At 58.1% G+C, this 27,170-nt stretch overlaps 2 protein-coding genes across 20 annotated transcripts in view; one reads left to right on the forward strand and one right to left on the reverse strand.

The window, feature by feature from the left end:
• Window positions 1-7,425, forward strand: part of MARK2 (microtubule affinity regulating kinase 2) — a 53,538-nt gene extending 46,113 nt beyond the window's left edge. For 6 of the 18 annotated variants that reach the window (XM_074336523.2, XM_019717853.3, XM_074336524.2 and 3 more), the window contains exons 15-19: window positions 498-659; window positions 1,291-1,548; window positions 2,616-2,642; window positions 4,659-4,703; window positions 5,288-7,425. In XM_074336523.2, the coding sequence (XP_074192624.1) occupies window positions 498-659; window positions 1,291-1,548; window positions 2,616-2,642; window positions 4,659-4,703; window positions 5,288-5,648 (853 nt within the window). In that variant the 3' untranslated portion in view covers window positions 5,649-7,425. The remainder of the gene's footprint in view (window positions 1-497; window positions 660-1,290; window positions 1,549-2,615; window positions 2,643-4,658; window positions 4,704-5,287) is intronic. The other 12 variants (XM_074336535.2, XM_088789653.1, XM_088789656.1 and 9 more) reach the window with 7 other exon arrangements.
• A 196-nt stretch (window positions 7,426-7,621) lies between these two features.
• On the reverse strand, window positions 7,622-13,862 carry RCOR2 (REST corepressor 2). Of its 2 annotated transcripts, XM_074336537.2 has the most exons (12): window positions 12,128-13,842; window positions 11,309-11,365; window positions 10,938-11,018; window positions 10,682-10,734; window positions 10,433-10,594; window positions 10,202-10,326; window positions 10,031-10,100; window positions 9,730-9,945; window positions 9,267-9,344; window positions 9,085-9,142; window positions 8,718-8,947; window positions 8,138-8,597 (listed from the first exon to the last, which is right to left on the reverse strand). In XM_074336537.2, the coding sequence occupies exons 1-12, from the start codon at window positions 12,252-12,254 to the stop codon at window positions 8,283-8,285; spliced, it is 1,572 nt and encodes a 523-aa protein (XP_074192638.2). In that variant the 5' UTR covers window positions 12,255-13,842; the 3' UTR covers window positions 8,138-8,282. The 2 variants fall into 2 exon arrangements, with proteins under 2 accessions (XP_074192637.2, XP_074192638.2); XM_074336536.2 differs by lacking the exon at window positions 8,718-8,947 and having other exon boundaries at window positions 7,622-8,597; window positions 12,128-13,862.
• Window positions 13,863-27,170: the final 13,308 nt, after the last annotated feature.

The raw sequence follows: 27,170 nt of genomic DNA on the forward strand, positions 1-27,170 counted from the left end.
AGGGCAGAATCGAGGTGCCCACCTGAGGGGTGTACATTGAGGGTGACTCCAGCTGTGCCCACGAGTGCTGAGCTACCCCTGCCTTGACCGGCAGCATCTCTTGGTGTGTTGTGTGCCTGGCTCCGCCTCTTCTGAGCTTAATGAAAATTCCCCTTAGCAATACCCTGCTCTTTCTGGCGAGGAAACATCCTTGTTCTTAGAATTCCTAGGAGACCAGCGCAGCCCGGAGCCAGTTGCCTCCTGTCGGCTTTCCTTCACTCTTGGTTTCCTCCCCCAGGCTCTGGCCTGCCTTGCCTCCCTCCCCCTGCCCTCCGCTTCCCAGCCCTGCTTTCCTCAGCTCGGACTGGCGTCCCCCTTGCTGTGGCCCGGCCCGGGCTAACCTGCATCCTGCCAAGCTCCCAGCCCTGGCGCTGCCTGCCCCGCCCTTGCCTCCTAACACGAGCCTCCTGCCTCCACCCACCCCTAACCCAGGCCTCTCCGCTGCTTTTGTCTCCTAGCCTAACCATGCCAGGGTCCCGGGCCTCCACGGCTTCTGCTTCTGCCGCAGTCTCTGCGGCCCGGCCCCGCCAGCACCAGAAATCCATGTCGGCCTCCGTGCACCCCAACAAGGCCACTGGGCTGCCCCCCACGGACAGTAACTGTGAGGTGCCGCGGCCCAGGCAAGTGTGCTGGGGCAGCTGGTGCACCTGCTGCCATCTGCCTGTCCCACTCCCTGCCCCCAACAGTTTCTTCCCACCTGGGGTCCTCTATTCTGGTCATCTTAGCCACAAGAAATGGCTTTGTCCCCTGCAGCCAGGAAGTAGAAGGAACAAAAAAATAGCTTAATGCCCCTCTTTTCCTCCAGTTCTCCCTCTCAGAACAGATATGCCAGAAGCCGTCCCGAGGCTCCAGAAGGAAGCTTTTTTGTTCTGAGCCTTCCTGGACTTCCTTAGGACCCCAGGGACAGTCAGCATCACAGGGACTCAGTCCTTGAGGGTTGGTCACCATTGTCCCCTTGAGGTTCCAGTCTGCCTAGCTCCCAAGGAGCCACTTCTCTCCAGCCTGTACTGCTCTCCACACACGTACCTTCCTTGCCTCGCTCCCTCTCCCAAACCATCTCCTCCCACCTCCCCTAGACGTCCTCCTTACTGGTGTCCTCAGTGGTCACACCCTTCCTTCTGTGTCCTCCGTGATGGCTGCCTCTGCCTTAGCATCCCCTCCCTCTTCCCACCCCAGGGCTCCAGGTGCTTGGTGGTGATGGCTTTCTTGTGCCCTGATGCATTTCCCCACCCCCACCCCTTTTTCCCACAGCACAGCCCCCCAGCGTGTCCCTGTCGCCTCCCCCTCCGCCCACAACATCAGCAGCAGTGGTGGAGCCCCAGACCGAACTAATTTCCCCCGGGGTGTGTCCAGTCGAAGCACCTTCCATGCTGGGCAGCTCCGGCAGGTGCGGGACCAGCAGAACTTGCCCTACGGTGTGACCCCAGCCTCTCCCTCTGGCAACAGCCAGGGCCGGCGGGGGGCCTCGGGGAGCATTTTCAGCAAATTCACCTCCAAGTTTGTACGCAGGTGAGTAGGGGCCTTAGGGTGGCAGAGTGTGAGGCCAGGCCTTCCTTACCCTCCTGCGGGTGGGGACGAGGACACCTGGGACTGGGCTTGGGTCCTGGGGCTAGAGGAGGCCTTGGGAAGCCTAAGCAGTTGGGTCTGTGTCCGCACCTCAGGTGCCCAGACCCTTCCTGTCCCTCTCAGGCCTCCCTAACTCCTTATGCACACCCCTGGTGTACCCCTCTACCCGCACCCCCAGCAGATGGCCTGATGATGCTGATGCCGCCTCCTCTCTAGGAGTGTGAACTCAGATGCTAAAATAAAAGCCCCCCTCTTCTCTCCTGGGTTCCCATGGAAACTTATATTTGGTGACGCAGCTGCAAAGTCATGAGGCCTGAGCCAGGCTGGGCCAGAAAGGAGAGTTTTCCTGGTCTCTTGTCTCAGCCCTCTCTGACCGCCTCCCCCACACACACACACACACTCCTCCACCCAGTTGGTTAGGTCTGACTGCAGCCACTCCCCTCTGCCGCAGCCATGATCTTGGGCCTGGGGTTGCGGGATAAGGGCCATAAATGCAATGGCTGGTGGGGGCCCAGGGCGGCCTCCTCCCTTGTAGCCCCATGCACTGATCTTTCCTGCGTGGGAACCAGGGTGAGGATTCTCTTCATGAGGTTTCTCACACTTGGCCCGACCCCCCCAGAGAGACAGCTTTGATTCTTGAGGTACAGTCAGCAATGCAGCCTCTCGGATGCCCCCTGACTATCCCACTGCCTCCTCTCCCACCTAGTGTAGCTCAGGAAGCAGCGGGAGGCTTGGAGAGAGCAGGCGGGCCTGCCCTTCCTCCCACACTGCACCCCCTTCAGCTGAATGCCCCTCTCCAGCCGGGAATGCAGGTGTAGGCTTCAGGGTGGGGCGTGAGCGGGTTGGATGTCTGGGGACTCTAGTCTCGCTGAGCGGCTCTCCCACAAATGGGGTGATCCTTGAACCTGGAAAACCCACTCCCCACCTGCTTATCCACATACCGTCTTGTTGGTTTTTTTTCTTTGTTTTTTGTTTTTTTTTATTTTGTCTTTTTTTGTTTGTTTTTTTAGAAATCTGTCTTTCAGGTTTGCCAGAAGGTAGGCGTTGAGCCCTCTGTGTGTGTGTCTGTGTCTGTGTCCTGCCTCTCTCACTAACTTCCCTTTTCTGGCTCCTGCTCCCTCCTCCATCTGCTAACCACGTCTGTGTGGTCCTCTCAGCCATCTTAAAGGGACGAAGACTGCTCTGACTGGGCGGTCACACAAGGCCACGTTTGCCCACTCAGGGCAAATGGCTTTGAAAATGATGGGCCTGTCCCCGAGCAAGGGGGACCTTGTCAGGTAATTCTCCCTTTAAGATTGTCTTCTCCCCTCCACCTCACCCCACCCCTGGGTTTTGGTCTTTGGTCACAGTGTTGGGTTCCTTTTCTGGCCCTTTGCCCTGTCTGTGCATGTGCTCTGAAGAAGCCCTCCCACCAGGCGAAAGTGCATCTGGGATGGTATCTCATTTTGGGTTTCCTGGGCTTCCCCATGTCTGGTCCCTGGAACTTCAGGGCTTTGTGACCTCTTGGCCCTGCCCTACCAGAAGCCAGGACTGTGGAGGTACCAAAGGGACCCTGGATTCCCAGGGCTGCAGTTGACAGCCTCCAAGCCCTAGGAGCCTCTGCCTCACGAGTGCGCACAGCACCCCCTTCTGGCAGCTGCTGCAAAACTAGGCCCACCCCGACCCCAGCACACCTGCCTCCAGCAGTATCTGGATGGAACCCGCCACCTCCGCTCTGGGCTGTGGCTTCACAGAGCCGGGAGCTGGGATGTTCAGGGCCAGGGCCATCTACCCCTAAGCCCTGGCGAAACAATGGGAGAGTCCCCACCCCACACCCCCAGGCATCTCCCTTCATACACTGGGTCCTTGCTCTGCCACCCCTGGCCTGGACTCATCCTCTCTGGAGGCCTGGCTGTGCCAAATACCAAGCTGAAGACCAAGGGCCAGGCTGGGAGCCCTGGTTCCCCAAGGCTGTCAGCCCAGGCCCTGCCCTAAGGCTGGGATGCCTGGCGGGCACGTTAGGGCCCCAACTGTCAGGGAAACGGCCAAGACAGGGTCTTCAGCTTTCTCCCTCCCCCACACTGCTCCCCACCCAGCTCTTCCCTGCATGGCTAGCTGTTGACTCATGGGGCCCCAGTGGGGGCCTGCCATGCAGGGCACCTCCACCCACAGGGCAGGAGCCAGGTGGGGCTGCAGAGAGCAGCCAGGCTCCTTCCTTGCGCAGCCCGGGCTCCCGGCTGACAGTGCGTTTGTCTGCGTTCATGTGTCTGTGGTGTCTTTGTGTTCTTTTTACATGTGCTGCTGCTGCTCGCTCTCACTCTTCACACCCCTGCCCTCCTCTGCAATCCCCAATTTCCCGGCTCCAGGCACCCATCTTCCTGCCAGGAGCCAGAGAAGCCGCTCAGCGGGGGCCAGACCTCTTCCCCACCCACCCTCCCGAGGTGTCTGCCCTGCCCTGCCCTCCGTCCTCCCCTTCTGTACAAGCAGATGGCCTGGCAGCCTGGCAGGCAGGGGAACTATCAAAGAATGGGGGAGGCGAGGCTGCAGCCAGCCCCAGGGCCCTGCTCCCCACCCATCCCCAGGCATGTCAAAGCAGTTCCAGAGCTCGGTCCTTTGAGCCTCCTGAGAGAGGCCTCCATTTATCCCCACCCCCTTCCTTCCAAGAGGACTGCGGTTCTGAGACCGGGTACAGTGGCACAGACAACCCCCTCACAGCGGGAGCACTGGCTGGGCTGCTGGGGATGCTGCCTCATGCTGTGACGGCTCCATCCGTGTGCCTGCGCACCCACACCCCACCTCCCTCCCCAGCACAGATCTCTGAGAGTGTGGGGAGGGACAGGCCCCTGTGCTGGGCTCCCTGTTGGAAAGGGACAATTGAGCTGCTAGTGTGAGGAGCCGCTAGTGTGAGGTGCCACAGAGCCGTGTGGGCCTGCCAGGTGATGGGCAAGTGGCCTTTGGGCTTGGGTCTGCCCACCCACTGACGGCACCTCCTCGGCTCGCCCTTACCCGGGTCTGCGGCAGCTGAAGGAGCGAGAGGTCCCAGCACTAAACTCTCCCTCGCTCTGTTTTTTGAGGAACCTGAATGAACCTGAAAGCAAAGACCGAGTGGAGACGCTCAGGTGAGAGGGCTGGAGCCAGCACCGGCCCTGCCCAGGCCACCGGGCTTGCCACGCACCTCCTGCTCCTCTCCTCCTTCTGCCACCTGGCTCTTCCTCCGGTGGTTCTGCCCTGTTGCCACCCTCTTGGGGTCTCCCTTTCCTCAGAGAGTCCCCACACGCCAGCTCAGTAGGTGTGGGCCCTTGTCCTCGGGTCTGGGCTACTGTGGAAGCAGGAGCCCTGGGTACCTGTTTGTGCCTCGGCAGCTTCTTCTGTCCAGTCTGTGAACTGCTCAGGGTTATTGAGCACGTGCTCCCCTTTCTTCCCTGAGCTCCCCACCTTCTTCAAAGGAAAGCATGGAACTGCTAGCCCCGCCCCCACCAGGGGCTGGCGCCTCAGCTTCTCTGTCCTGAGAAGACAGAGGTGCAGGACTGCTCTCGCCTTGCCCTCTGCTCCTGGACTGGGTCTGACGCTCCCTCTGCCAGCCTGGTTGCCGCCTGGGCACCCTCCCACTTTCCTCTCTGGTCTCGGGGTCCGTGTGCCAGGGTGGCTTCCCGTGGGTGGGGTGCCTCGGGCCCCGCTGACACCACCTCTGCCCTCTCCGCAGACCTCACGTGGTGGGCAGTGGAAGCAACGAGAAAGAGAAGGAGGAGTTCCGGGAGGCCAAGCCCCGCTCGCTGCGCTTCACGTGGAGCATGAAGACCACGAGCTCCATGGAGCCCAACGAGATGATGCGGGAGATCCGCAAGGTGCTGGACGCCAACAGCTGCCAGAGCGAGCTGCACGAGAAGTACATGCTGCTCTGCATGCACGGCGCGCCGGGCCACGAGAGCTTCGTGCAGTGGGAGATGGAGGTGTGCAAGCTGCCGCGGCTGTCGCTCAACGGGGTTCGGTTTAAGCGGATATCAGGCACCTCCATGGCCTTCAAAAACATTGCCTCCAAAATAGCCAACGAGCTGAAGCTTTAACAGGCTGTCAGGAGTGGGGGGCGACGGAGGCGGGCCCGCTGGACTTAGCTGCTGGGCCGCCGCTCCAACCCGCCGGGGCGAGACTGCAGAGATGGATTGGCGTGTCTCCCCTGCTGGCACTTCTCCCTGCCCGCCCTGCTCAGTTTTTCTTCCATGTTTGTGGGGATGGGAGATGGTTCTTTCCCCCCACATCTACCCCTGCCCAGATACTCCCCTTCCCCCTCTCTCCCACAGGAGGCAAAGGAAGGGGAGGGGGTGGGGGGGCAGGGCTCCCCCTCGGTACTGCGGTTGCACAGAGTATTTCGCCTAAACCAAGAAATTTTTTATTACCAAAAAGAAAAAAGAAAAAAAAAAAATCCCAGCGGCCACCTTTCCTCCCTGCCCCATTGGGACAGTCGAGACTGGCTCTGTGGGGTTTCCCGGGAGGGTGGCTCAGGGCTGGAACACTCTCAGGCAAGAGTGGTGGAGCTCCCTGTCAGGCCCTCCGCCAGGCCCACTTTGGGCTTCTCCCCTCTTCCTCCCCTCCTTCCCCTCCAAGCAAACCACCAGAGGTGGCCTTCCCCTGACCTCAGGCCCCTGGGCTGGAGCCTGGGGGGCAGGGGCTGGGGTGGGGGTGCTGCACAGCCCTGAGGTGGGTGGGTGGGCTGGCAGCGAGGCACGGGGCTCTGGCCTCCCTCCACACTGTCCTCTGCCCCCCTTCCCCAGAGCTGGGCATTTCCTTCCACAAGCTGCTGTGGGGACTTTTGTTCCCCTCCTCAAAAGTCTGTGCCATCTTCTCCCACCCCCTCCCAGGTAGAAGGCGGGGCTGACCCCAGGGCTGGAGAGGGGAGGGGACTGCAGGGCAGATGGGCTCCTGGGCCCCCAGGGGGCCGCCTGGGCTGCTAGTCTCCGAACAGGGACGCCAGGCATTCTCCATTATGGGAGAGCCTTTGTCTGAAAGCACAGCCCCCCTCGCTGTTCCTCTCCCCTCCCCACTGCTCCCCATCATTGGCATTAATCTGGGCACCAGCTAGTTCCATAGCAGTTGACTTCCCTCACCACTCATCTCTCGGCCTTGCGTTTTCTTCCTGACACTGTCGCCCCTCCTCTCAGGAGACACTGCCCAGGGCCTCCATGGCCACCTGGCAGGAGGCTGGATAGGGCAGCAGGGCCGGGAGCCTCTGCCCTCCACAGGGTGGGGGCACAGATAGGCCAAGTGACTCCCAGCTTGCCGACCTCCGTGGCCAGTGTGGGAGTGGCTGGTTATGGGCGCTTGGCTGGTGGCGGCCGCTGCATCCCTTAATTTATTTCTCTGCTGTTTCTGTTCTTGAGAAATTGGGGAAGGGGTCCTGCACAGAGGCTGGCCCTACCCTCACCTGAGTTGTACATTTTTTTGTGATGGGTTTTATTTTTTATTTTATTATTTTATTTTTTTTGATTTATGATGACCCCACCCCTACTCATCACCCCCACTCCCAGGCCAGGCTCCATGGCAAGTCGAGCCCTTGGGTCCCAGGAAGGCTCCTTGCCAACCTCAGCCCTCCTGCCCCAAGCCCACTTCGGGCTTGGCTCAGACCAAGGGCTCCTCCTCCTTCCCTCCCTCCCCCCACTCCTGCCCTATGGAACAGCCCGGGTGCTCCGAGGGGCTGGGAGGGCATGGCTTGGCTCCCAAAGGGGGTGGTGGCCAGGGGGGGGCTCCCAGGCAAGGTGGCCCCTCCCCACCCAGACTCCCCCCACCCCCTGCACTTAGTTTCTCCTCTGGATCAAACACGTAATAAAGAGAATGTTTGGAATCTGAGTTGCCTCCTCCTTTCTTCTCCCAACCAGGCAGGTACCCAGTCCCCGTGGGCAAGATGTGGCCCAGCCACCTTCCTTGCAGGAGAGAACGGATTCTGGTCTGGGGACCAGGGGAGAAGCCAGTGCTGGGCAGGCGGGCACACCCTCCCCCCCCCCACCCCCATGGCACAGTCAGGAAGCAGAGCCAAAGGTCCGACTCAGTGAGCTTGGAAGGTTTTATTTATTTTTTAAAAACATTGAAAAATAAACCCATGTCTGCATATGTTCCCGACCCTCAACCCTCCTCTAAGCTTTTGGGCGGTGGGCATAGTGGGCACCCTCACAGCCCCTGAGCACTTCCCACTCGGCCAGAAGACAGCTGCCGCTCTAGTCTCTGCTGCGATCAAGCCCCAGGGACCTTTCTGCCCACCTCCCCCCTCCAGCCCCCTCCCCACTTCACCCCAGGCTTATTGCTAAAAGAAGGGAAAGAGGAAGAACAGCCAACAGGCCAAACTGTCCTCTCCCCTACCCCCCAAGCTACGGTCACTACCCCCTCTACACAAAAGGCAGGGCCCAAAGGCCAAACCCCAGCCAAATAGGAGGCAGCCATTCCAGTCCCATCCAGGAAGAGAAAGTACTCTCAGGCCAGCTCAGAAGGCCACCCCCAGTCCCAGCGCCTGGCCGGGGTGGGAGCAGAGATGGACTCAGCTGCCAGAAACACGGGCAGAACCCACAGGTCCAGGCTGTGCCAATCAGCAGCTCTGGTCTTCGAAAGACCTGGCGAAAGCTCTAGTCCCTTGTCCTCCGTGAAGCCACAGGTGCCAGAAGATGTCCAGCAAAGGCGTCCTGGAGCCTCTGGTTGGTGGGGGGCCTCAGGGCTCAGAGTGAGGGTGCCGGAGGCTCCAGAGGTGCTCCAATCAGGGTGGGTGGGGGCTGAGGGCCGGGACGAGCAGTGTGGCGGGAGGCAGCCAGGACAGGACGGATGAGAGGTGGTGGGGGCTGGTTGGGGGACAGCCGGGGCTGGAGGAAGCGGCCCTGCTGGAGTGGGGGTGGCTGGCGAAGCAGGGTGGGAGCCGTAGGCAAAGGCGGCCTCAGCAGCGGGGGTGGCTGGGACAGCGCGGTGGGAGGTGGAGGGGGCGGGGGCGCAGGGGGCACCGATCTGGACACAGATGTTGAGACAGATGTGATCTGGACCTGAGAGGAGAGAGACGAGTGAGAAACAGGCTCCACCACAACCCTAGCGCAGCCTAAGGACGCGGCCTGAGGCGGTTCCTCTCCTCTCTTCTCTGAAGGGTTTCTCTCATCCCTTCTCACCTCATCATCTTCCTCTAGGGCTGGGGCTGGCAAGGGAGCCCCTCTCCTAGCCTCCTCCGCGGGGACCGGGGCTCCAGGGGCCCCATCCTGCTCGGCCTCCCATTCCTGCAGCACCTCCTCCAGATTGAAGCGGCGCCGGTAGCTCACAAAGAAGGTCTTCACCTGGGTCAGAGTCTTGTTCCCAATCACCTCTGCAATAGCCCCAAAGTCTTTGCCATACCTACGGATGGCTGCAAGGGTCAGAAGGGCAGCAGAGTGTGAGTACCCCTGAGAACTAGTTACTTCCTGAGCCTTTCCCTCTGCCCCCAGCTCCTTGGAGGGTGGGGAGATTCCTGGGGCCCTCTGCTCCCCTCACAGTCTAACCCACCTTGTACAGCCAGAAGCTGCTCATCTGTGGTCCAGCGGGAGTTGAACTTGGTGTTGGCCTGGAGAGCAAAGAAATACGTCCTTTACACCAAAAATACGGAAATGGAGGCCCTGCTCTCCAAGCAGAATTCCCCTTTCTGCTCTGCCTCCAGAGAGAACCCATTCCTGCACCCCAACCCTTACCTCAGGAGGGCGGAGGGGATCGATGCCACCCTCCAGGGCTTGGCGAAGGCTGCTATTGGTCTGCTTCATGCTTTGCACCTGGGGAGGTCAGGAAATGAGGGAACATCAAACTCTGCCAGGGAGGCTGTCAATACCAGCCTTTGCCAGGGCCCTACTTCTGCAGACACGGTGCCACTTCCCAACACAGCTCTTTGCCACCCACCATCTAACTCATTTACCCCTCACAACCACTCAGTAGGGGAGACTCTGTGGTTCACCCCTTTTCACAGACCAGTTTTTCTTTTTTTTTAAGACCCAGAAAAAAAATACCAAGTTACCCAGAAGCCCAGAGGATGGGGCAGGGGCAGGGACAGGGGCAGGCTTGGCACCTGCACCATCTCCCTTACCCCCAGCTGCCCCCAGTCACAGTGCCCAGCTGCTGACTGCCCCCTCTGCATGGCCCCTTCTTTTCTCAGGCCCTCACCTGGCGCTTGAGGGAGATGAGCTGGGAGTCAAGGCCTCGAAGAGTGAGGTTGGCAAGATCCGGGCTTCCTGACACGGCAGTGAGGCCCTCCGGGCTCAGGTACATGCCCTTGGGTGGGCGCCGCCGGGTTCGAAGTGGGTGGTGGCGGTACTGGGACACCTGGGCCTCCTTCTTCCCAGGGCCTGGGCGAGCATTCAGGGGCCGAGAGGGCAGAGGCTGCCATAGAAAAGAGAAGGGGGAGAGTGGTGCAAAGCCCAAGGAGAGGGTGGGTGGGTGGGCCAGACCAGCTCTAGCACCTCACCTCTCTCTTGGGGTCTCCAGCATCTGGCTCTCCCTCACTCACTGCTCCTCGTCCCTCTTCAAGCTCATCACTGATGACACAGGGGACAGGGAGGGAGTGAGGAAGGGGCAGGGCCCCCCCCACCAAGAACTTGGCTTGCCCCCACCCACTTAGCTCCCCCTGGACCCCCACCTCTCTTCTTTGTCCTTTCGGCCCCCCAGCCGCCGAGCCTGTCTGTCCATCACGCTGGTCCGACTGCGCGTCTTCTTCCAAGAGTAGTAATACTTCACCAGGCTGGGGATCAGCTTGTCAGGCAGCTGGAGGGGCAACGCCAGAGGCTGGGGCCACCCAAGAGTCTGGGCCCCGGGCAGGCTCGTCAGAAAGGAGGGGCGGAGGTGCGATGGCTGGGGCGGAGGGCTTTACCATCTGCTGGATCCGCTGGAAGCACTTGCCATGGAAGCCAAAGGCCTGTTCAAACAGCACCTTGTCTTCTACTGTCCACTCGTCAGGGAAGGGGGTGAAGTTGGCCAGGTCGGCCAGTGACTTCTCCACGTCATGCTTATGCCACAGGAGCATGCCCAGTGCCTGGCCCGGGACAAGGGACAACTCAGGTTCAGCCACCCCCAGCTCTGTCCATTCCCCACCCCGAACCCCTGTGGGGCCAAGGCTCACCTGCTCAATGTTGTAGCCATGCTTCTCCTTGGCCATTGCAATGTACTTGTCAACTGCAAGGGTGGGAGGAGCCAGGTCTTGGAGGAGGGGTTACAACTCCTAACCCAGGCCTGCCCCAACAGAGGTATGCTCCCCACAGCCTGAGCCCACACCTTAGACTCCAGTCCACTTCTGAGAAGAGCTGGCCACTGGCTGGCATGAACCCAAGCCCCCAGCTCCCAAGGGTGTGCATGAACCTGGGGTCCCACCCACTCACGCTTGGCATCCGACACACAGTGGTTGGGCGACCACACCAGCATCCCCTTCAGCTCCTTGTTGCTGTAGCGTGCAGGGCTCTCTGAAAAGCAGAGGAGCAAAGGATGGGGAGACACTCAGATCAGCATGGTGGTGTGGGCCTGGACCCATGGCCAGAGGGTGGCAGAGGGGGGCCTCTGAGGTGAGGCCCAGAAAAAGGGAGGGGCTGAGACCCAGACAGGAAGGCAGAGCAGGAAAACTAGCCACGGGGCCACCCACCCCCACCCGCCTGTCCTTCCAGTGGGCACCAGCCAAGGGCTCCCCCAGGTGGGGCTCAGGGCCAAGCCATGGGCCCTCCACTCCCCGCCCTTCACAGCCTGTCCTGCCACTCACCAGGCTTGCACTCCGGAATTACGGCCTGGTAATTGGTTCCAACACGGATCATGCTGTCTGCGGAGCCAGGGGGAGGCAGTCAGGACTCCAGGGAGGGAAGGAGGGAAGGAGGGAGGGAGAGAGGATGGGAGGAGGTGGCGGGGGAGGTGGCTGGCCTGGAGTTCTCCTTCCTGAGCACCCAGGGCCCCCACCTTCCAGGAGGCTCACTTTTTTCTCATCTTCTCCCTCAGTTACCCTCAGCCACAGAAAGAACTGGAAGAGGAAGCGACCCTGCCTAGTTATAGACTATGGGGGCCTGTGGGGGGGGGGGACAGAGAACAGGGGCCAGTTTTAGAGCCCAGGCCAGGCAGAGCCCTTTGTTCTGACTGGGGGGTGGGGGGAGGTTGGAGGGCTGCCCCTAGACCTGGACTACAGCCCTGCGGGGAATCCAAGGCTCCTCCCCACCGCATGAGCCTCACAGCTCCGTGTGGAGGTGTCCTTCCAACCCCTGCCCCGGCCAGACCTCATTCCCCTGCAAGGTGGCAAGGTATGCGACGCCTAATGTGTGGAAGGCAGGGACACCCGAGTCCCCAGGGACTGAGTAGGGCGCGGCGGGCAGGACCGCCTTTTCGGCAGCTAGGGGCTCAGCCTCCAGAGTCCCGGTGCCGGTAGCCCCAGGCTTGGGGCAGAAGCAAGGCAGAGGCTCCAATCCAGGGCTGACAAGAACCATTAGTATAATACGCCGGAGGTCGGCAACTCTCCCCCACCCCGGCCCCGCCCCGCCCGCCCATCCCGCGCCCCCTGGCCTGTGCGCCTTTAACCCGAGGCCGCGGGGCTCACCGTGCGAGTGCTCCTCCTCGCTGCTGTCATCCTCCGAGTGGGGCTGTCCACCGTTGGGCGCCGTCTTGGCCCGACTTCGGGACAGGATCCCGGAGCCCGCGCTCGGCTTCTCCATCACCGAGGGCATTACCCCGCCCGGCTGCCCCGGGGGGCGCAGGAGGCTTCGGAGAGCAACCGGGGGTTGCCGCGCTCGCCTCAAGTGCCGTGCCTGGCCCGACCTGGAGAGGTCGCCACTGAGACTACGAGAGGCAGGAGGTCAGCGAGGCTAGGGTCCGTAGGGGCGGGAGCCCAGAGGGCAGCCCAGCGCTCTCCGCGACCCCCACGGGCGAGGGCTCGGAAAAGTTTGTGCAGAAGTGGGGTGCACGGAGGATGAGCGCAAGGTCCAATGTGGCTGGGGGGGGCGCGCTCGCTCTATGCGCTCTCCAGGATTGGGGCTCCCCCAAAGAAGTCGGGGCGCCCTGCCCTCGGGGCGCCCGGGAGCCTCACCGCCCTCCTGCCCACGCAGTTCAGTGGGCGGGCGCTGCAGCGCAATTGGCGCCCCCCACGGGTTCCGTGCCTCTCGGCTATACGGGGATGCCCCAACCGCCGGGCGGGGACCCCTGTCCCGACCAGACCCCTGCCTGCGACGGCAGCCGGCGGGGCCCCGGCGGTAGCGGTGGTGGCGGGACGGCGCGCACGGCGCGCGGCGCTGGGGCAGAGTTGCAGGGAGGCGGGCGGAGCGTAGCCGCGGGCGCCGCCTCGCACCCTCCCCGGTGCGCTCGCTCTCTCTCTCCCCGGCGCGCTCGGGCTGCTGCTCGCTCGCCCGCCAGCTCTCCGCCGCCGCTCGCTCCTCGCGCACACAATGAAGCTGCTGGCAGGGAAGTAGTACCGGCTGCGGCCTCAGCACCCCTCCCCCAGCCGATGCCTCCGCCAGCTGAACATCTGGCCCTGGGGTGGAAAGGAGGGCCCGGGGGGCGGGGTCTGGGGGCCGGGGCTAGACCTCCAGGGGGTGGGGTCAGGACCCGGGTGGAGAGCGCTTCCCTCTGCGGGCCCCAGGGTCTCCCAGACTTGCCCCTGGGGGAGACCCCGTTGCCCCCCCCCCGCAATAGCTGGGGGTCAGCCCCACCCACGCGCACACCAGCCCCACACACCAGTGGGCTCGGGTTACTGCCGCCTGCCCTGGGGGCCCTGAGGCCGTCTGCCCGCCCGCCCGGGTGGAGCCCAGCTTTTCCTTCCATTTCCCTTCCTGCCAAGGAACTCCCCGCCCCCCCTTCCGCAGGGGGACCCCCCCCTTCAGGCGCCCTTGGGGGCCAGAGCGGATGGGAGGCCGGACAAGCGAGGAATGAATTTCTCCAAGAGCTACCCGGGCAAAGCCTAGCTTCTAGTGCATCTGCGGGTCCCCAGGGGTCACCCCATTCCCTTTAACTGCTGCAGTGTGCGCCTCAAAACAGTGGCATAAGGGGTTGAGGGATGGGGAATGGGAAGTGTAGGGGAAGGTCTGGACTGCAAGGAGAGGGAGGAGCTGGGTCTCCTCCCCACTGGGTTCACTATCACCCCAGCTGGGAGCAGCATCCCCCTCCCCCGGGACAAGCATGGGCAGAGTGACAGACCGGGAAGCGGGTAGAGCGGCACAGACGGAGCTGGGGGAGGGGGGTGGGCAGAGACTTTCCAAGCCAGACCCAGCCACCCTGCCAGGCACACAAAGAACCAGCGCACACACCGGCGGTGGCTCTGAGCCGGCGAGCTGCGCGGGTGCCCGTCCCCGCCGCCCCGGGCACGTGCGGCAGCGCACACAAGCCCAAGCCCCCGCCGCAGCCCCTCCCACCTGGAGCCCCAGACTCCTAGACACACCACCCGGGCACACCCGCTGTGCCCAGACTGAGTCGAGCCTGCACTCGCACCGTCCTCTCCCTTCCCTTCCTCGGCCACTCTGTAATCAGATTCCTAAATTTAGAAGCAACCCAGGGCCCAGCCAGGGATCCCCGCCCCCACCCGCTGCCTGCGGCGGGCCGGCCCGGGTCCTGTGGTCCATCGAAGACCCGACTAGGGCCTCTTGGTCGTGGGAGCTCCTTGGGGGCTGCCGGGCAAAATCAGCCACGACCCCACCCAGCTGCGGCGCTGTCGGGCCACATGGGGCCACCCTGGGGCCACCCAGCCCGCAGCCACGTTGCCCGCCACACCTCAAGCCAGAGCTACAGGGCCTTTTTCCTCCTCTTAAATCACGGATTGGGCACCAAGCCCCAGGGTGGGGAGGTCTGGACAAAGGAGGAGAATGAATGGGCCAAGGTTAGATCTGAGCTAAGGGGGTCTGCTACAAGATGAGAAGAGCTTCCCCGCCCTGACCCCTCCCGAATGGCAGGGTGCCACCCTGCCCACAGCACCTCGGATCTTTAGGAAAGCTGTCATCTCTGTCCCCTCCTGCCTGGCAGACAGCCATCACTGCACACAACCCTCTTCTATGATGGAGTCTTCCATCTTGCCCACACCGACCACCCATTGGGCAGGGCCTCAGTTGGGTCCCCAATAGCCCCACCCTTGCCTCCTTTCAATACTCGTATCTAGGGTCCAGGGCCCAGCCCCTGTTCCCTTCAGTATCATACCTTTTCTGGCCTCCCTCCCCCAGGGCTGCCCCAGGTACCCCCAGCCCCTGGTATCCCTCCTTCCCCAGCATACCCCACCACCACCACTATAAGAACCTAATTCTGCTTTCCTGTCTCCCTAGAGCCTGGCACTCAGGGCCAGAAGAAGATTCTGTTCTGGAGGTAGGGGAAGAGAGGGAGGTTTATTCCTTGGAGTTGGAGGGGGGAGTCCCTAGGCCCTAGTTTAATGAAGCTTCTGCCTAGGAAGTGGGACACGACACAGGAGGGGTATCCTAAGAGTTTGGGGGTGACTGTAGGGGCCACAATATCCAGAAAGGAGGGGTATTCCTAGTGAGAAACCCCCTCCCCAAGGGGCAAAGGCACAGGGTTGGGAGGGGGAGGGGCAAGGCCCCACCCTCCCACCTGCTGCAGCCGCCCCTCCCCAGCTGGCCCCCTCTTTTGTGCAAAGCCACACAAAGGACAAGGGGCCCCGGCCGGCCTGGCCATCTGCTCCCAGCAGCCTGAAGGCTCTTAAAGAGACAGCACCCCCTCCGTGCCGCCCTGGGGCTGTGGGGTGGGGTGGAGTGGGCTGCTCTGTGGGACCTCATCTCAGCGATACCCCAAATCCCACCCACTTTCCCCTGCCTCCCCCAACCCCCAGGTCAGGAATCATCCTCCCCCCAGGCTGGGGGTGCAGAGGTGCCACGTGGCCAGAAACAAGGGGGTGTGGGAGGAGAGAGAAGGAAAGGCAGCCTGGAACCAATCCCTCCTCCCCTTCAGCCTTAGGCAGCAGAGGGGCCAACAGAGCTCGAGAACTCAGCCCTAGAATTGGGGTCCCTTACCTCCCTGAGGCCACCTCTGAGCTTGGTGAGAGCTGGAATGCCCTCCCCGCCATTTTCACTGCTGAGCTCCCCATCACCCTTCCTCAGGGAGGTTGACAGCTCCTTCTTTCTGAGGGCTGTGGGCCAGGATGCAAGGCCGCCTTGCAGCAACCCTGTGATTGGAGGCACGTTTATTTCCTGTGTTTTCCAGTTGAGGAAACTGAGGCTTTGCTCAGCCCCCACACAGGCCTCCACAGAGCCCTTGGCCATGTCTGAAGCCTGCCTCTCTCCCTAGTCCAGACCAGGCTCCTTACCCCGAGATCCCCCCCCCCCCCCCACCAGATGCCCGCTCAGGGCCTTTGTCACCTTGCTAGGGACACAAGTTTATATTATTTGTGTGACTGTTTATTTCTTGTCTGTCTCTTCGCTGGGCTGTGGGCAGGGATTGTATGAACCATGATCACTCTGTGTTCTCAGCGCCTGGCATACAGTAGGCACTTAATATTTACTGAAAGAATAAATGTCAGGAGCCCAGAAAACCTTTCTGTTCCCTGGGCTCTTCCGTCCGTCCTCAGTCTGTTGGGCAACTTGCCTCCTCCCTCCTCAAGGTGAGGCAAAGGGACAAAGGTTGAACAGGGATGCTGGGAGAGAAAAGGAGGGTGACCTTGAGCGAGCCACCAGCCCTCCCCTCACAGCTCCCTCCTCCCAAAGGCAAGGGCAGCTCCAGCCAATCCTGAACCCACATCCCTGCCAGACAGACTGGGACTGTCCCGAGCTCTGGCCGCTGTGGTGTGGTGCCTGGGACCCTGGCCAGGCCCTCAGTGGCCACAGCCAAGGGGCTAAGCTTGGGGAGGGAGGGAGGCAGGCAGGCAGGCAGGCAGGCGGCCCTGGGGTGGGGGAGGGAGAGGGCAGGATCTCAGCAGAAACCTGGCTGAGCTGTTGCGGGGAGGTGCGCCCCTGGACTGAAGGCCTAGGGAGAGGTGAAGCAGGGATGCAGGAGATGGTCTACAGCTTGGGAGGAGCTTGGGGAGCTCCCTCCAGGGCCCCCACTCCCTCAATCCTGCCTAGACAGGAATGCAATTCCTCCTTCCCTCCCTGCAGGGCCCACTGGCTGGCTGTGTGGCTCAGGGCGCTGCCCTCCCCCACTCTGGGCCCAGTTAGTAATCCCCTGGACTGGCCCACACTCCCACTCAGGGTTGTAAAGAGGCCGAGAGAGGTGACAATCTGGTCTTGGCACTGCTTCAGCACTGTGGCCCTGTGAGGGCTAAAGGAGGTGAGGCTCGCACATGTGAGTGTTGCTGGGGGAGGGCAGAGCAGATCCAGGCGGGAGGTCAGCAAGGAGACCCCAGGCTTCCTGACACCCACACCGAGGAAATCTGACTCCCTGAGCAAAGCAGGAACTGGGGAGGAAGGGTCAGCAAGATATTAGTTGAGGTAGACATGAGAAGGCCACAGGGGCTCCCTGGACCTAGCAGGGGGCAGTTTCCAGACAGGGGAGTCCAAGCTGTTTCTCCGGAAGCCTTGAAGGGGACCTCCCCTCGCCTTCACCTGGGCAATGGCTGGCGCCCTCTGGCGGTGACAATGTGTATGAGGGGGTCCCACCTCAGCCTGGCCACAAATGTCCTCCCAGGGAGGCTGAGCCTGGCACCCTAAGGAGCCCGTTCTGGGCCAAGTGCATGGGATCAAGGAGCCCTCAGGCCGTTTGGAGTTACTGAGTTTTAGATTTAATCCTCAGCAAGTCTCCTTGGCCCAGAGCCACCCAGAACAAAGTCAGGTGGAGCAGAAACCCCTAGAGAAATGGAAGGAGAAAGGAACAGCAAGAAAAACGCAGAAACAGTGCAGGCCAAGGAGCTCAGATCTGAGGTGAATCCTGACTATGCTTCTCACTTGCTCTGTGGCCTGAGGTGAGTTACCTGGCCTCTCTGAGCCTTAGTCCCTCCATCTCTCAAAAGAACAATAATTGTGACCTCATCTGATTGTTGGGAGAATCTAGCATCATCTCAGATGGAATGTAATTGGAGCCTCCTTCAATGCTGCTTTCCTTCTGAAGCAGGGGTCCCCTCTTGGGCACCCCAAGCAGGGCTGGAAACCCCTTCAACTGCTCTGTGAGGTAGCCCGTGCTCTGTGGACCAGCAGAAGGCCATCCCCACCCAGTGTTCCTGGGTCTGACCTCTGAAACTAAAAGTTCTTTCTCTGTGACATTGACATCTGACACTTGACATCCTCCCTTGAGACTTGTCAATGGCTCCAGATTCTTGCCTTCAGTGTGATCTCTGCAATCCACTATGCACACCTAACTGGATACAGAGTCTTAAACTCTGCTTTGATCATATCCCAATAATGTCCTACTCAATAATGTCCCATGGTTCCCTATTGCCTTTCAGGAAAGGTTGGAACTTCTCTAGCCTGTTTCTGATCCAACCAAACAGATCTGCTCTCCATCCTCTGAGCCTTACCTGGTGCCCCAGAATGCCCCATTCTACCTTGCAAACCCTGGCCTGGCCCACCTGTTTGCATGCCCCATGCCCAGCTTGGTCCTTGGGACTGCTGGCTCCTGCAGGAGAGCTCTGCTCTGACTGGGCACATCCAGAGTTCCCAGGGTGGCAGAAAGCATCCTTCCTGCTGCCCACTCAGGCTCCTCCTGCACCCCACCCCCAACCCCCGCCCACCTGCTGAATGGCTCTTAGCACATGACCTTGCCTCCCACTTTCAGAGAGAATTGAGGCCATCTGGCAGGAAACCCCCCCACACACACCCAGAGATTCAGCTCCTTCCCTCTCACCTCCAGGTGTAGATGTAGCCTCCCGCTTCAAGGCCAACCTGTCTCCCAGGCTCCACATCCTCCCCTACACACACACACACACACACACACACACACACACACACACACACACGCACTGTCTCTCTCTCTCTCTCTCTCTCTCTCTCTCTCTCTCTCTCTCTCTCTCTCTCTCTCTCACCTTGATCCTCCTTTATTTCTCCTCCCTCATTATTGTCTTTCCCTTAGCACACCAATCTGCTAAGTCCCTCCATCCTAACCCCCCAGCCCCCCACATGCACAGACACACCAACACATACGGGCACCTCTTCCTCCATCATGGTCACTTTCAGCTACCCCTTTCAACTAAAGCTACTGCTGCCTTTTCTCTTCTTATTTTTGAAGCTGGGCTTCCTAAAAGACTTGTTCGCACCCTTCCATCCTCGTCCTCACCTCCCACTCACTCCCCAACCACTGCAATGCCACTTCACCCTCTGCCACTCCATAGGGACTGTTCTTGCCAAGGTCACCAGTGGCTGTTATCTGTAAACCTGAGGGGCCTTTGGCAGGCACTGGAGGACTCCTCTGACCAGGGCTGGACACGGAGGACCTCCCTTGCCCCCAGACATCAGCTCCCCGCTGGCTGCCCTCCTGGCTGTCTCCAAACCCTGCTATTGGTTCTTCAGACCCATCCTTAACTCCCTGAGCTGTGGACATTCCAAGCTCCATCCCCAGCCCAGAACCTCGCCCTGGGCTTCAGACCCCAATATTCAACCAACTGCATTCTGGACATCTGAGCTTGGTTCTCGCTCAGATACCTCAAGCCCAGCCTGTCCAGATTTCAGCCTCTTGACCCTCATTTGCACTTCCTGCCCCTCTCCCAATTCCCCTTTACACAGGTACCAAAGGTAGAAACTTAGGAGCTGCCCTCAACTCCTCCCTGTGCTCCACTTCCATGTGGGTCAGTCCCCTCCTCCACAGCCACTCCCCCTCACCCACTCCTGAAGCAGCCTCCTAGCTGGCCACCCTGCCCCCTCTCTTGCCCTCCTCTATTCGTGTTTTTTTTTTAACTTTTAAAATTTATTTAAGTGTGTTTTTCCAGGACCCATCAGCTTCAAGTCAAGTAGTTGTTTCAATCTAGTTGTGGAGGGCACAGCTCACAGTGGGCAATGTGGGGATCGAACTGGCAACCTTGTTAAGAGCACCGCCCTCTAACCAACTGAGCTAATCGATCATCCCAATTCTAATCTTTATTCAACAACCAGGGTGATCTGTCTCAAATCCAACCTGATCAAGTCAATCTTCCGCTTCCCATTATCCTTGAATTAAGTTCAAGTTCCTAAGCACGATTTATCTCCTCAAAATCTGGCCTCCTCACCTCTATTCCCCCTTAGCCTTTCTCCTCTGGGGATCAATGTGGTGCTGTGGGGTTGATCCCACCCCAATGTCAGCCATTCCCTAGGCCTTGGACACGATGATTGGTTCAGGAAGTGGACCAGTGACTTAAACTGGCCCAATCAGCATGTTACAAATATGGGACAAAGTCCAGGCAGCTGAGCCAGGAGTGTTGGCTGCCATCTTTGATCCTCAAGGAAAGCCAACACACTGTGGAGGGCACCATGAAGAGATGGAAAAAACCTAGTTTCTCGGTGACATCGTAGAGCCATGGGATCAATTTCATCTGAAGCCACTGAACCTCAGAACAGTTTAGTCATATGAGCCAATACATGCCCTTGATTTTTTGAGCTGGTTGATTTCAGTCTTCTATCATTTGCGACCACAACCTCTGACACAATGCATCTGTTGACACCACCCCACTTGAACTTATGCTTTAGACACGTTCAACAACCTGCCATTCCTGATAGCTGGGAAGTGTTCCTCCTTTTCTCATGACTAATTCTCATTTGCCTTGCAAAATGAAGCTCATCTATTACCTTGCCTAGGACATCTGCCCCCTTCCATCTCAGCACTAGTCACACTCTGTTGTAACCACCTACCTGTTTCCCTTTCTGTCCTCTCCTCCAGGCTGTGAGCCCAGAGAGGACAGGGCACCTGTCTTACTCACCTGTGCCTCCACGCTCCTCACACAGCTCCACAGCAGCTGGCACACAGTAGGTGCTCAACAAATGACTGCTGGTCTCAACAAATTGGCGTCAGGCCTCCCAAACCTCACCTTGTCAGGAGAGCCCTCCTAACTGTCCCTAGCCCTTCTCACTCCTCAGGTACCTACCCTCCCAGGTCCAAGAAAATCATGCCTCCCAAATTTCCCTTGATTTTACCAACATACTAGGATCCCCTTGTAGACAAAGATCTAGAATAATAATGGAAAGAGCCAAGTTCTTATGATACTATAACAGCCAACTTCTTTGAGTGCCTATTATTTTTTCTCAGCTACATCCTCAGGCCCTACGTTAGTACAAATACATAGATTTTTCTATAACTGTTGTGGAATAAATTAGTGAATGAATAAACACATGAATTCATGCTTAGAGGTACCAACCCCTGTGTGCAAAATGTGTTACCTACGTTATCTCATTTTCCCCACATTAGCTCTATGAGGTAGTTATTCTAATTCTTTTCCTTTTACAGGTGAGGAACTGAGACTTCAGAAGGTGACCTGCCTAAGTGGCAAAGCCGGGATCCATCCCAAGCCAGCTGATGCCAGAGGCCTGTTTTTCACATCCCTGTAACCACATCCTTTCAGTGAAGATGCAGTTGGCTCTTCTTCCACTCAATGGTGCTTTGAGGAAAGCGGACATTTTATTGTCCCTCCTGAGAAGTGTGGAGGTTGGTGGTCACCACGGACAGAGCTCAGTGGTCATCAAGGCCTCAGGTCCTTCTCATCTCTCACCTCTGCCTCTTCCATGTATCAGAAGATTTCTCCTCATGGCACTAGGTGGCTGCAGCTGCTCCAAGCATCCCACCCTGAGAGCCCAGTTTCCAGAGTGGGAGAAGAGGGACATAGGGCAGAGGGTTTCTCCTTGCCAGCTCTCTTTTATCAGGAAGAAAAACCTTTCCCAAGAATCCCTGAGCAGACCCATGCCCCTTAAACTAATCCCCGTCAAAAGGGCATAGGATTCCCACGCTGGGATTGGGCCCATGAGGTTTGTGTTCCACCACACCTTCCATGATATCCCGGGACCTCCACCCATCACTTGAGCAGAATTGGGCTCGGTTAGCAAGGAAGATGGAAGCAGGGCTTTTGGGTAGACAGAGCAAGCCTGGCGCCTGCTGCCCACTGCATCTGCTTGACACAGTGCCCTCCTTGCATCAGAGCATTCAGAAATGCTTGTTGGCTGAACTGCAAACAAGAGAAGGGGGTGGGGGGGTCTCTTCCTTGGCAGACATGGGCTCTGGACCTGAAGCCATGACCCCAGGTGCCCACCTTTCCTAAGATGAGAACCAGCAAGGAGAGCTGTGGCTCCTGCTGGAAAACAGGCTCATTGGGCCCAGTGGTGAGTCTGCAGGGGCAGATAACCTAGAACAGACAGACGAGTCGATGGATTTTGAACTGTTTGTAGTTAGATGCATTTATTGTTCATCATCTCCTCCAACTCCTCCCTCTCCTCTGCAAAGTCTTTTTCTCCCCCCACCCAGCTGGGGAACGGTGTGTTTTTTGTAGGACCCATCCGCGGGACTTGAACTGGCAACTTTGTTGTTGAGAGCTTGCGTTCTAACCAACGGAGCCATCCGGCAGCCCCTCTTCCTCTGCAAAGTCTTAACCAGCCATATTGGAGGGCAGGTTGCCTGGAGACTGCTGAGGAGAACTCTGATCTGCACCTGGCTTCCTCAGAAAGGGTGCCAGCAGGGATTAGTAATGTCTGTCACGAGCACGAAATGGGTGGCAGGGAGGCAGAGAGCAGGAAAGAAACTGGGAAACAGAACCAATTATGGGCAGAAAGACCATGGCCCTAACGAGGGGACCCTAGGGTGTTATAGGGTGAATGGTGTCCTCCCCAAAATTCATATGCTCAAGTCCTCTTAGTACTTCAGAATGCAATCTTATTTGGAGACAAGGTCTTTCCAGAACAATCAAATTAAAGTGAGGTCATTAGGGTGGGTCCTAGGCTAATATGACTGGTGTCCTCATAAGAAGGGGAAATTCGGATGCAGACAGCCATGAGGGGAGAATGTCATATGAACATGAAGCTGGTCATCTACAAACTAAGGACAGCGGCCCGGACAGTTCCTTCTCTCAGCCCTCAGGACCCAACCCTGCCAGTCCCTTGGTTTCAGACTTCTGACCTCCAGAACTGGGAGACAATAAGTTGCTGTTGTTTGAGCCACCCAGTCTGGGGTCCTTTGTTACAGAAGCCCTGGGAAACATATATAAGGCAATGGCCTCTGGGCACAGGGTCTGTTCAGATTGCGCATGACTTACCTGGACAAGGACCTGAAGAGGCTGCAGGCCCCAAAGTCAGGACATCTCAACCCCCTCCAACCTTTGGGCCCCTTTCGGGGCCTTGGTTTTCCTGGCTGTCAAGGAGAGAGAGACTCAGTGACTACTTGGTCCCTCCTAGCCCTGACAGTCTAGCAGCCTCTCACCTTCCTGAGGTCAGTGAGGCCAACTGTCACCATTAAATCCAGCCACTAGTTGTCTCCTGTTGACTTCTAGTACCAAGGGTGGGGCCTGAGGATCTTGAAGATGAAAACAAGCATGACATTTAATTGGCGCCTTGTATTAGTTATGCAGTAATAGTGCTGCCTAACAAACATCCCCAAAGCTTCTGTGAATGAGAACCTCAGGAATGATTTCACTGGGTGGTTCTGCCTCTGGGGCTACCATGAGTTTGCTACCAAGATGCTGGCTGGGGCTTTAGTCATCTTAAAGCTTAACTGGTATGGGACAATCATCTTCCAAGGTTGCTCACTCCCTGGGTTAGCAAGTTGGGGCTGGCAGTTGGTGAGAAGCCTCAGTTCCTCACCATGTGGACTCGTCCACATGCCACTTGTGCATCCTGACAGCATGGCAGCTGGCTTCCCCCACAGCAAGCAACCCAAAATACCAAGGCAGAAGCTTGGTCTCAGGTTTTATAACCTAGTCATGGGAATCGCACACCATCACTTCTGCAGTATTTTACTGTCACACAGCTCAGCCCCATTCAATGTGGGAGGGAACTATATAAGGGCAAGAAGGCCAGGAGGTGAGGATCCTAGGGGCCATTTGGTGGCTGGCTACTACCACAGGCCAAATAAGAGGACTGGTAATCTAGGGGGCCCTGGGGGCAGGGGTCATGCAGGAAGAGTCTTACAGATTGAACTTGGGAAAGATGGAACCTTGGGAACATATGAGCTTCCTACAGCTGCCATAACAAAATACCACAAACTGGATGGCTTAAAGCAACAGCAATTTATTTTCTCACAGTTCTGGATGCCAGAAGTTCAAAATCAAGGCATTGGCAGGGTTGGTTCCTTTTAGAGGCTCTGGGAGAGAATCCTTTCCCTGCCTCTCTCCTGGCTTCTGATGGCTCCCGGAAATCCTCTGTGGGCCTTGGCTTGAGCTGCATCACGCCAACCTCTGCCTCTGTCTTCACATGGCTATCTTCCCTCTGTATGCGTGTCCTAAACCTCCCTCTCCTTTCGCTTATAAGGACATCAGTCACTGGATTTAAAGCCAATCCTAAATCCAGGATGATCTCATCCTGAGATCCTTAATTTAATCACATCTGTAAAGACCCTATTTCCAAATAAGGTCACATTCACAACTAGGGGGTTAGAGCGTCAATATTATTATCTTTTGAGGGAACACCACTACAGGAGGTGTCCCCATGGAGGGGCTGGCTCATGCCATAACCTAATACCGCCATCTGTGTGGGCTCAGGTGTCACCTCCTCCAGGGAGCCTGCCACCTCTCCTTTGTATTCCATAGCACTTATGTCACTGCCACTATTATTCATTCAACTAACAGTTACTGAGCATCCACTCTATGTCCCACACCGAGCGGGGTCCTAGGGGTACAGCAGTTAAGGTTGCCAAATTTAGCCTAAGAAAATATGGGACACCCAGTAAAATCTGAATTTCAGATCAAGGGTGAGTTTAAGTCTGTCCCATGTATTGTATCTGGCAGCCTAAGGGCAGCAGAGGAGAGAAGCACAGGCGCCAGCTGCAAGGAGCCTTCAGTCTTATGGGGGAGATGGCAGGGGCGAGTGGGGCGAGTGATCTCCATGCTGTGTGACATGGGACAAACAAGGCCTTGGGAGTCCCCAGGAAGTGTGCCTGGGCCAGCTACATAAGAAAAATCTTCCAATGTTTAAGCTGGGACCACAGGGGTGAGGAGGAAAGAGGGTTTCAAGCGAAGGGACCAGCAAGGCCAAAGGCAGGTGTGGAGAAGGGGTCCCCAGCCAGGTGGACAGCGGCCAAACACACAGCCCCGAACCCCTACAGAGTCCAGAACCTTGGAGGGCTCTAAGTGGCTTGACCAAATGTGCATTTCAGAAAGAGGGGTGTGTGGTGTCACAAATGACAAGGAAAGAACAGCGTTTCAAAGAAGAGGGAGTGAATAACAGGTCGGATGTTGCAGTGAGGTCCAGGAAGAAAAGGACCCAGATGTGTCCCTTGGAATTAGCAAAACTGCTGGAGGCATCAGAGAGAGGATTCAGTGGGGTGGTGGGAACCCAAGCCAGGCTGCAGCGGTTGAAGAGTTCTCGGCATGAGAAGCAAGGAGATAGACAGGGTAGACCACTTTTTCCTAAAGCTTTTGAGTAGGAGGGAGGCCCAGCCTAAGCTGGAGCTGAGAGGAGCAGGGCTGCGGAAGGGGGGTGGAAACGGCGGGAGGACGGCAGGGAGGGACCCTGAGGGGACCAGGCCCTGGGCTGGTGGGTGGAAGAGGAGGGTGGGGCTCATTCAGATTCTTCTTGGGAAATCAAGGGACTCTCAGGGCCAGCTGATCACACAGTGCAGAGTTACCTCTCCCTAGCTGTGCGGTGACACGCCCGCCCTGGTCAGGGGTAGTCTCCCAAGCCTGCTCTCCAGCTCAGAAGACACCACGGGGTGCATGGTGGCCCCAAGCCTCTGCTGAGAAAATGAACAAATGAATAGCTGGGAGCATTTGAGGGCTCTAGAGGGAGAGGAGTGCAAAGTACAGAGTTTAGGGGAGTGGTTGCCTTGGAAGGTAGGAGGGTGCAGGAAGGAGGTGGGAGGGGCACAGGGCCTTGGAGGGGGAGACAGTGTCCCTGTCCAGAAGGGTCGCAGGAGAAGAGTGGAGAAGCCCCCTCCCAGGCCCCCTGCATGGGAGCTGGCGGGCGTGTCTAATGAGGCAGTATATACAGTCTCATCAATAGGGACTGATGTTTGGCAGGAAAGGGAGGAGGGAGGGGTGGGGCAGTGGCAGTGAGGGTGGGGAGATGGACTTTTGTACTGTTGGAGGGGATTCCTTTCCAGCCCCAGGCTATGCCAGGTACTGTCCACCATCCCATCTCATTTCATCTCATTTAGTTCTCATTTAACTCCCATGCAAGACAATGATGAAGACGATTGCTATGGGTAGTCTCACTGTGGAAATAAGGAAACTGAATCTTAGAAGCTCTAGTCACCTTGCCTAAAGTCACAAAGCCCCTAACGAGCAGAGAAGGAGTTTAAACCCGGGCTGCTCTGACTCTAGAGCAGGCTCTGTCCATTACCCCAGTAGACCTGAGCAGGGGAGAGGCCATCATTGAGGGCAATCGCCAGGGACACTACTGTGGGGCACAAATAGGGGACTTGGGCCTTCTCAGGCCTCCTGGGGACCTAGATGGTGTCACCTCCTGTAAGGACCACTGAACTCACCTCTCAGGCCTTGTCTGGTATCCAGCAAATTCCAGCAGCCTGGGGGAGGGTGGGCAGACCCAACAGTGGGGAGAGGCAGAAGAGACAGAGTGCAAGGCAATCAGGATGGCAGGTATCTGTTTTCTGAAACAGCTGACCATAGAGTTCAATGTGGGTAAAGACAGAAGCCAAAACAGGGAGCAGGACTGTGCTGGGGTGGGGGTTGAGTCTTTTCCTACCTTGTCGCACTGCTTCACCCTTCTCTGACTCTGCAAATACTGTTTCTTCCCCTGGAATCTCCTTGCCTCCTCCTCCTTCAAGGGCAAGTTCAGATGTCCAGTTTTCCCACCTTGGTCACCCTCCTCCTGCCCTAAGCTCCCTCTTTTCACCCCCAGAGTGCTAGCAACCAGGTTTTCTGACCGAGGAATAGCAGGCTGAAGATTCATTCTAGTCTTCCTGCATCCCTTCCACGGTCTCATCCAGCCTCATCCAGCTTTAAACACCATCCACACGCTGACTGCGCTGAAATTTATATCTCCTGCCTGGACCTTTCCCCAGAGTTCCAGACTCTGATTACTCCACATCTCCACATGAATATCTAAACGACGTCTCAAACCAGACACAGCCAAAACTGAATTCCTGATCTTCCCCTGCCCCACCTCCACCTGGTTCCTTGTAAAGTCGTCCACATCTCAATTGAAGCCACTCCATTTTTCCCACAAGGGATGGTGGGCAACTCCTGTTGGCGTGACCTTCAACATGCATCCAGGTCCTGGCCCGCTCGCCCACTTCCACTGCCAGCACCACCACTTTGCCTTGCCTTGATTATAGCACTGACTGTTGCAGTGTCCTTCCTTTGACCTTGTCCCTACACTCGTCTCAACCCCCAGCCAGGTGGTACTATGAGCACATAAGTAGCCCCACTGCTCCTCCACTCAAACTCTCTGATGGTGTCCCTCTAGCCTCCATCAAAGTCTTTCAAAACTTACCAGCCCTAAATGATCCTCTCCTTACTTGTATGATTTCACCTCCTACTGTTGTGCTGGCTCACTCTGTTCCAGCCACACTTTACCTACTTCTTGTAGTTCCTCAAACATTCCAGTTATGCTTCTGCTTGGGGGTTTTTGCACTAGCTGTACCCGCTGCACCCCTCCCTGGAATGC

Source organism: Rhinolophus sinicus, chromosome 14, assembly GCF_057876585.1.
Source record: "Rhinolophus sinicus isolate RSI-liver-muscle chromosome 14, RSI-T2T, whole genome shotgun sequence".
NCBI lineage: Eukaryota > Metazoa > Chordata > Mammalia > Chiroptera > Rhinolophidae > Rhinolophus > Rhinolophus sinicus.

What these genes read in the sequence shown, in the direction of transcription:
- RCOR2 (XM_074336536.2), bottom strand. Translation starts at nt 12,254, where the DNA reads ATGCCCTCGGTGATGGAGAAGCCGAGCGCGGGCTCCGGGATCCTGTCC. An exon ending in CGAAAGGACAAAGAAGAGAG is followed by an intron (nt 10,101 to 10,201) that starts GTGGGGGTCCAG and finishes CTGTGTCATCAG; the next exon opens with TGATGAGCTTGAAGAGGGAC. An exon ending in CTGGAGACCCCAAGAGAGAG is followed by an intron (nt 9,946 to 10,030) that starts GTGAGGTGCTAG and finishes TTTCTATGGCAG; the next exon opens with CCTCTGCCCTCTCGGCCCCT.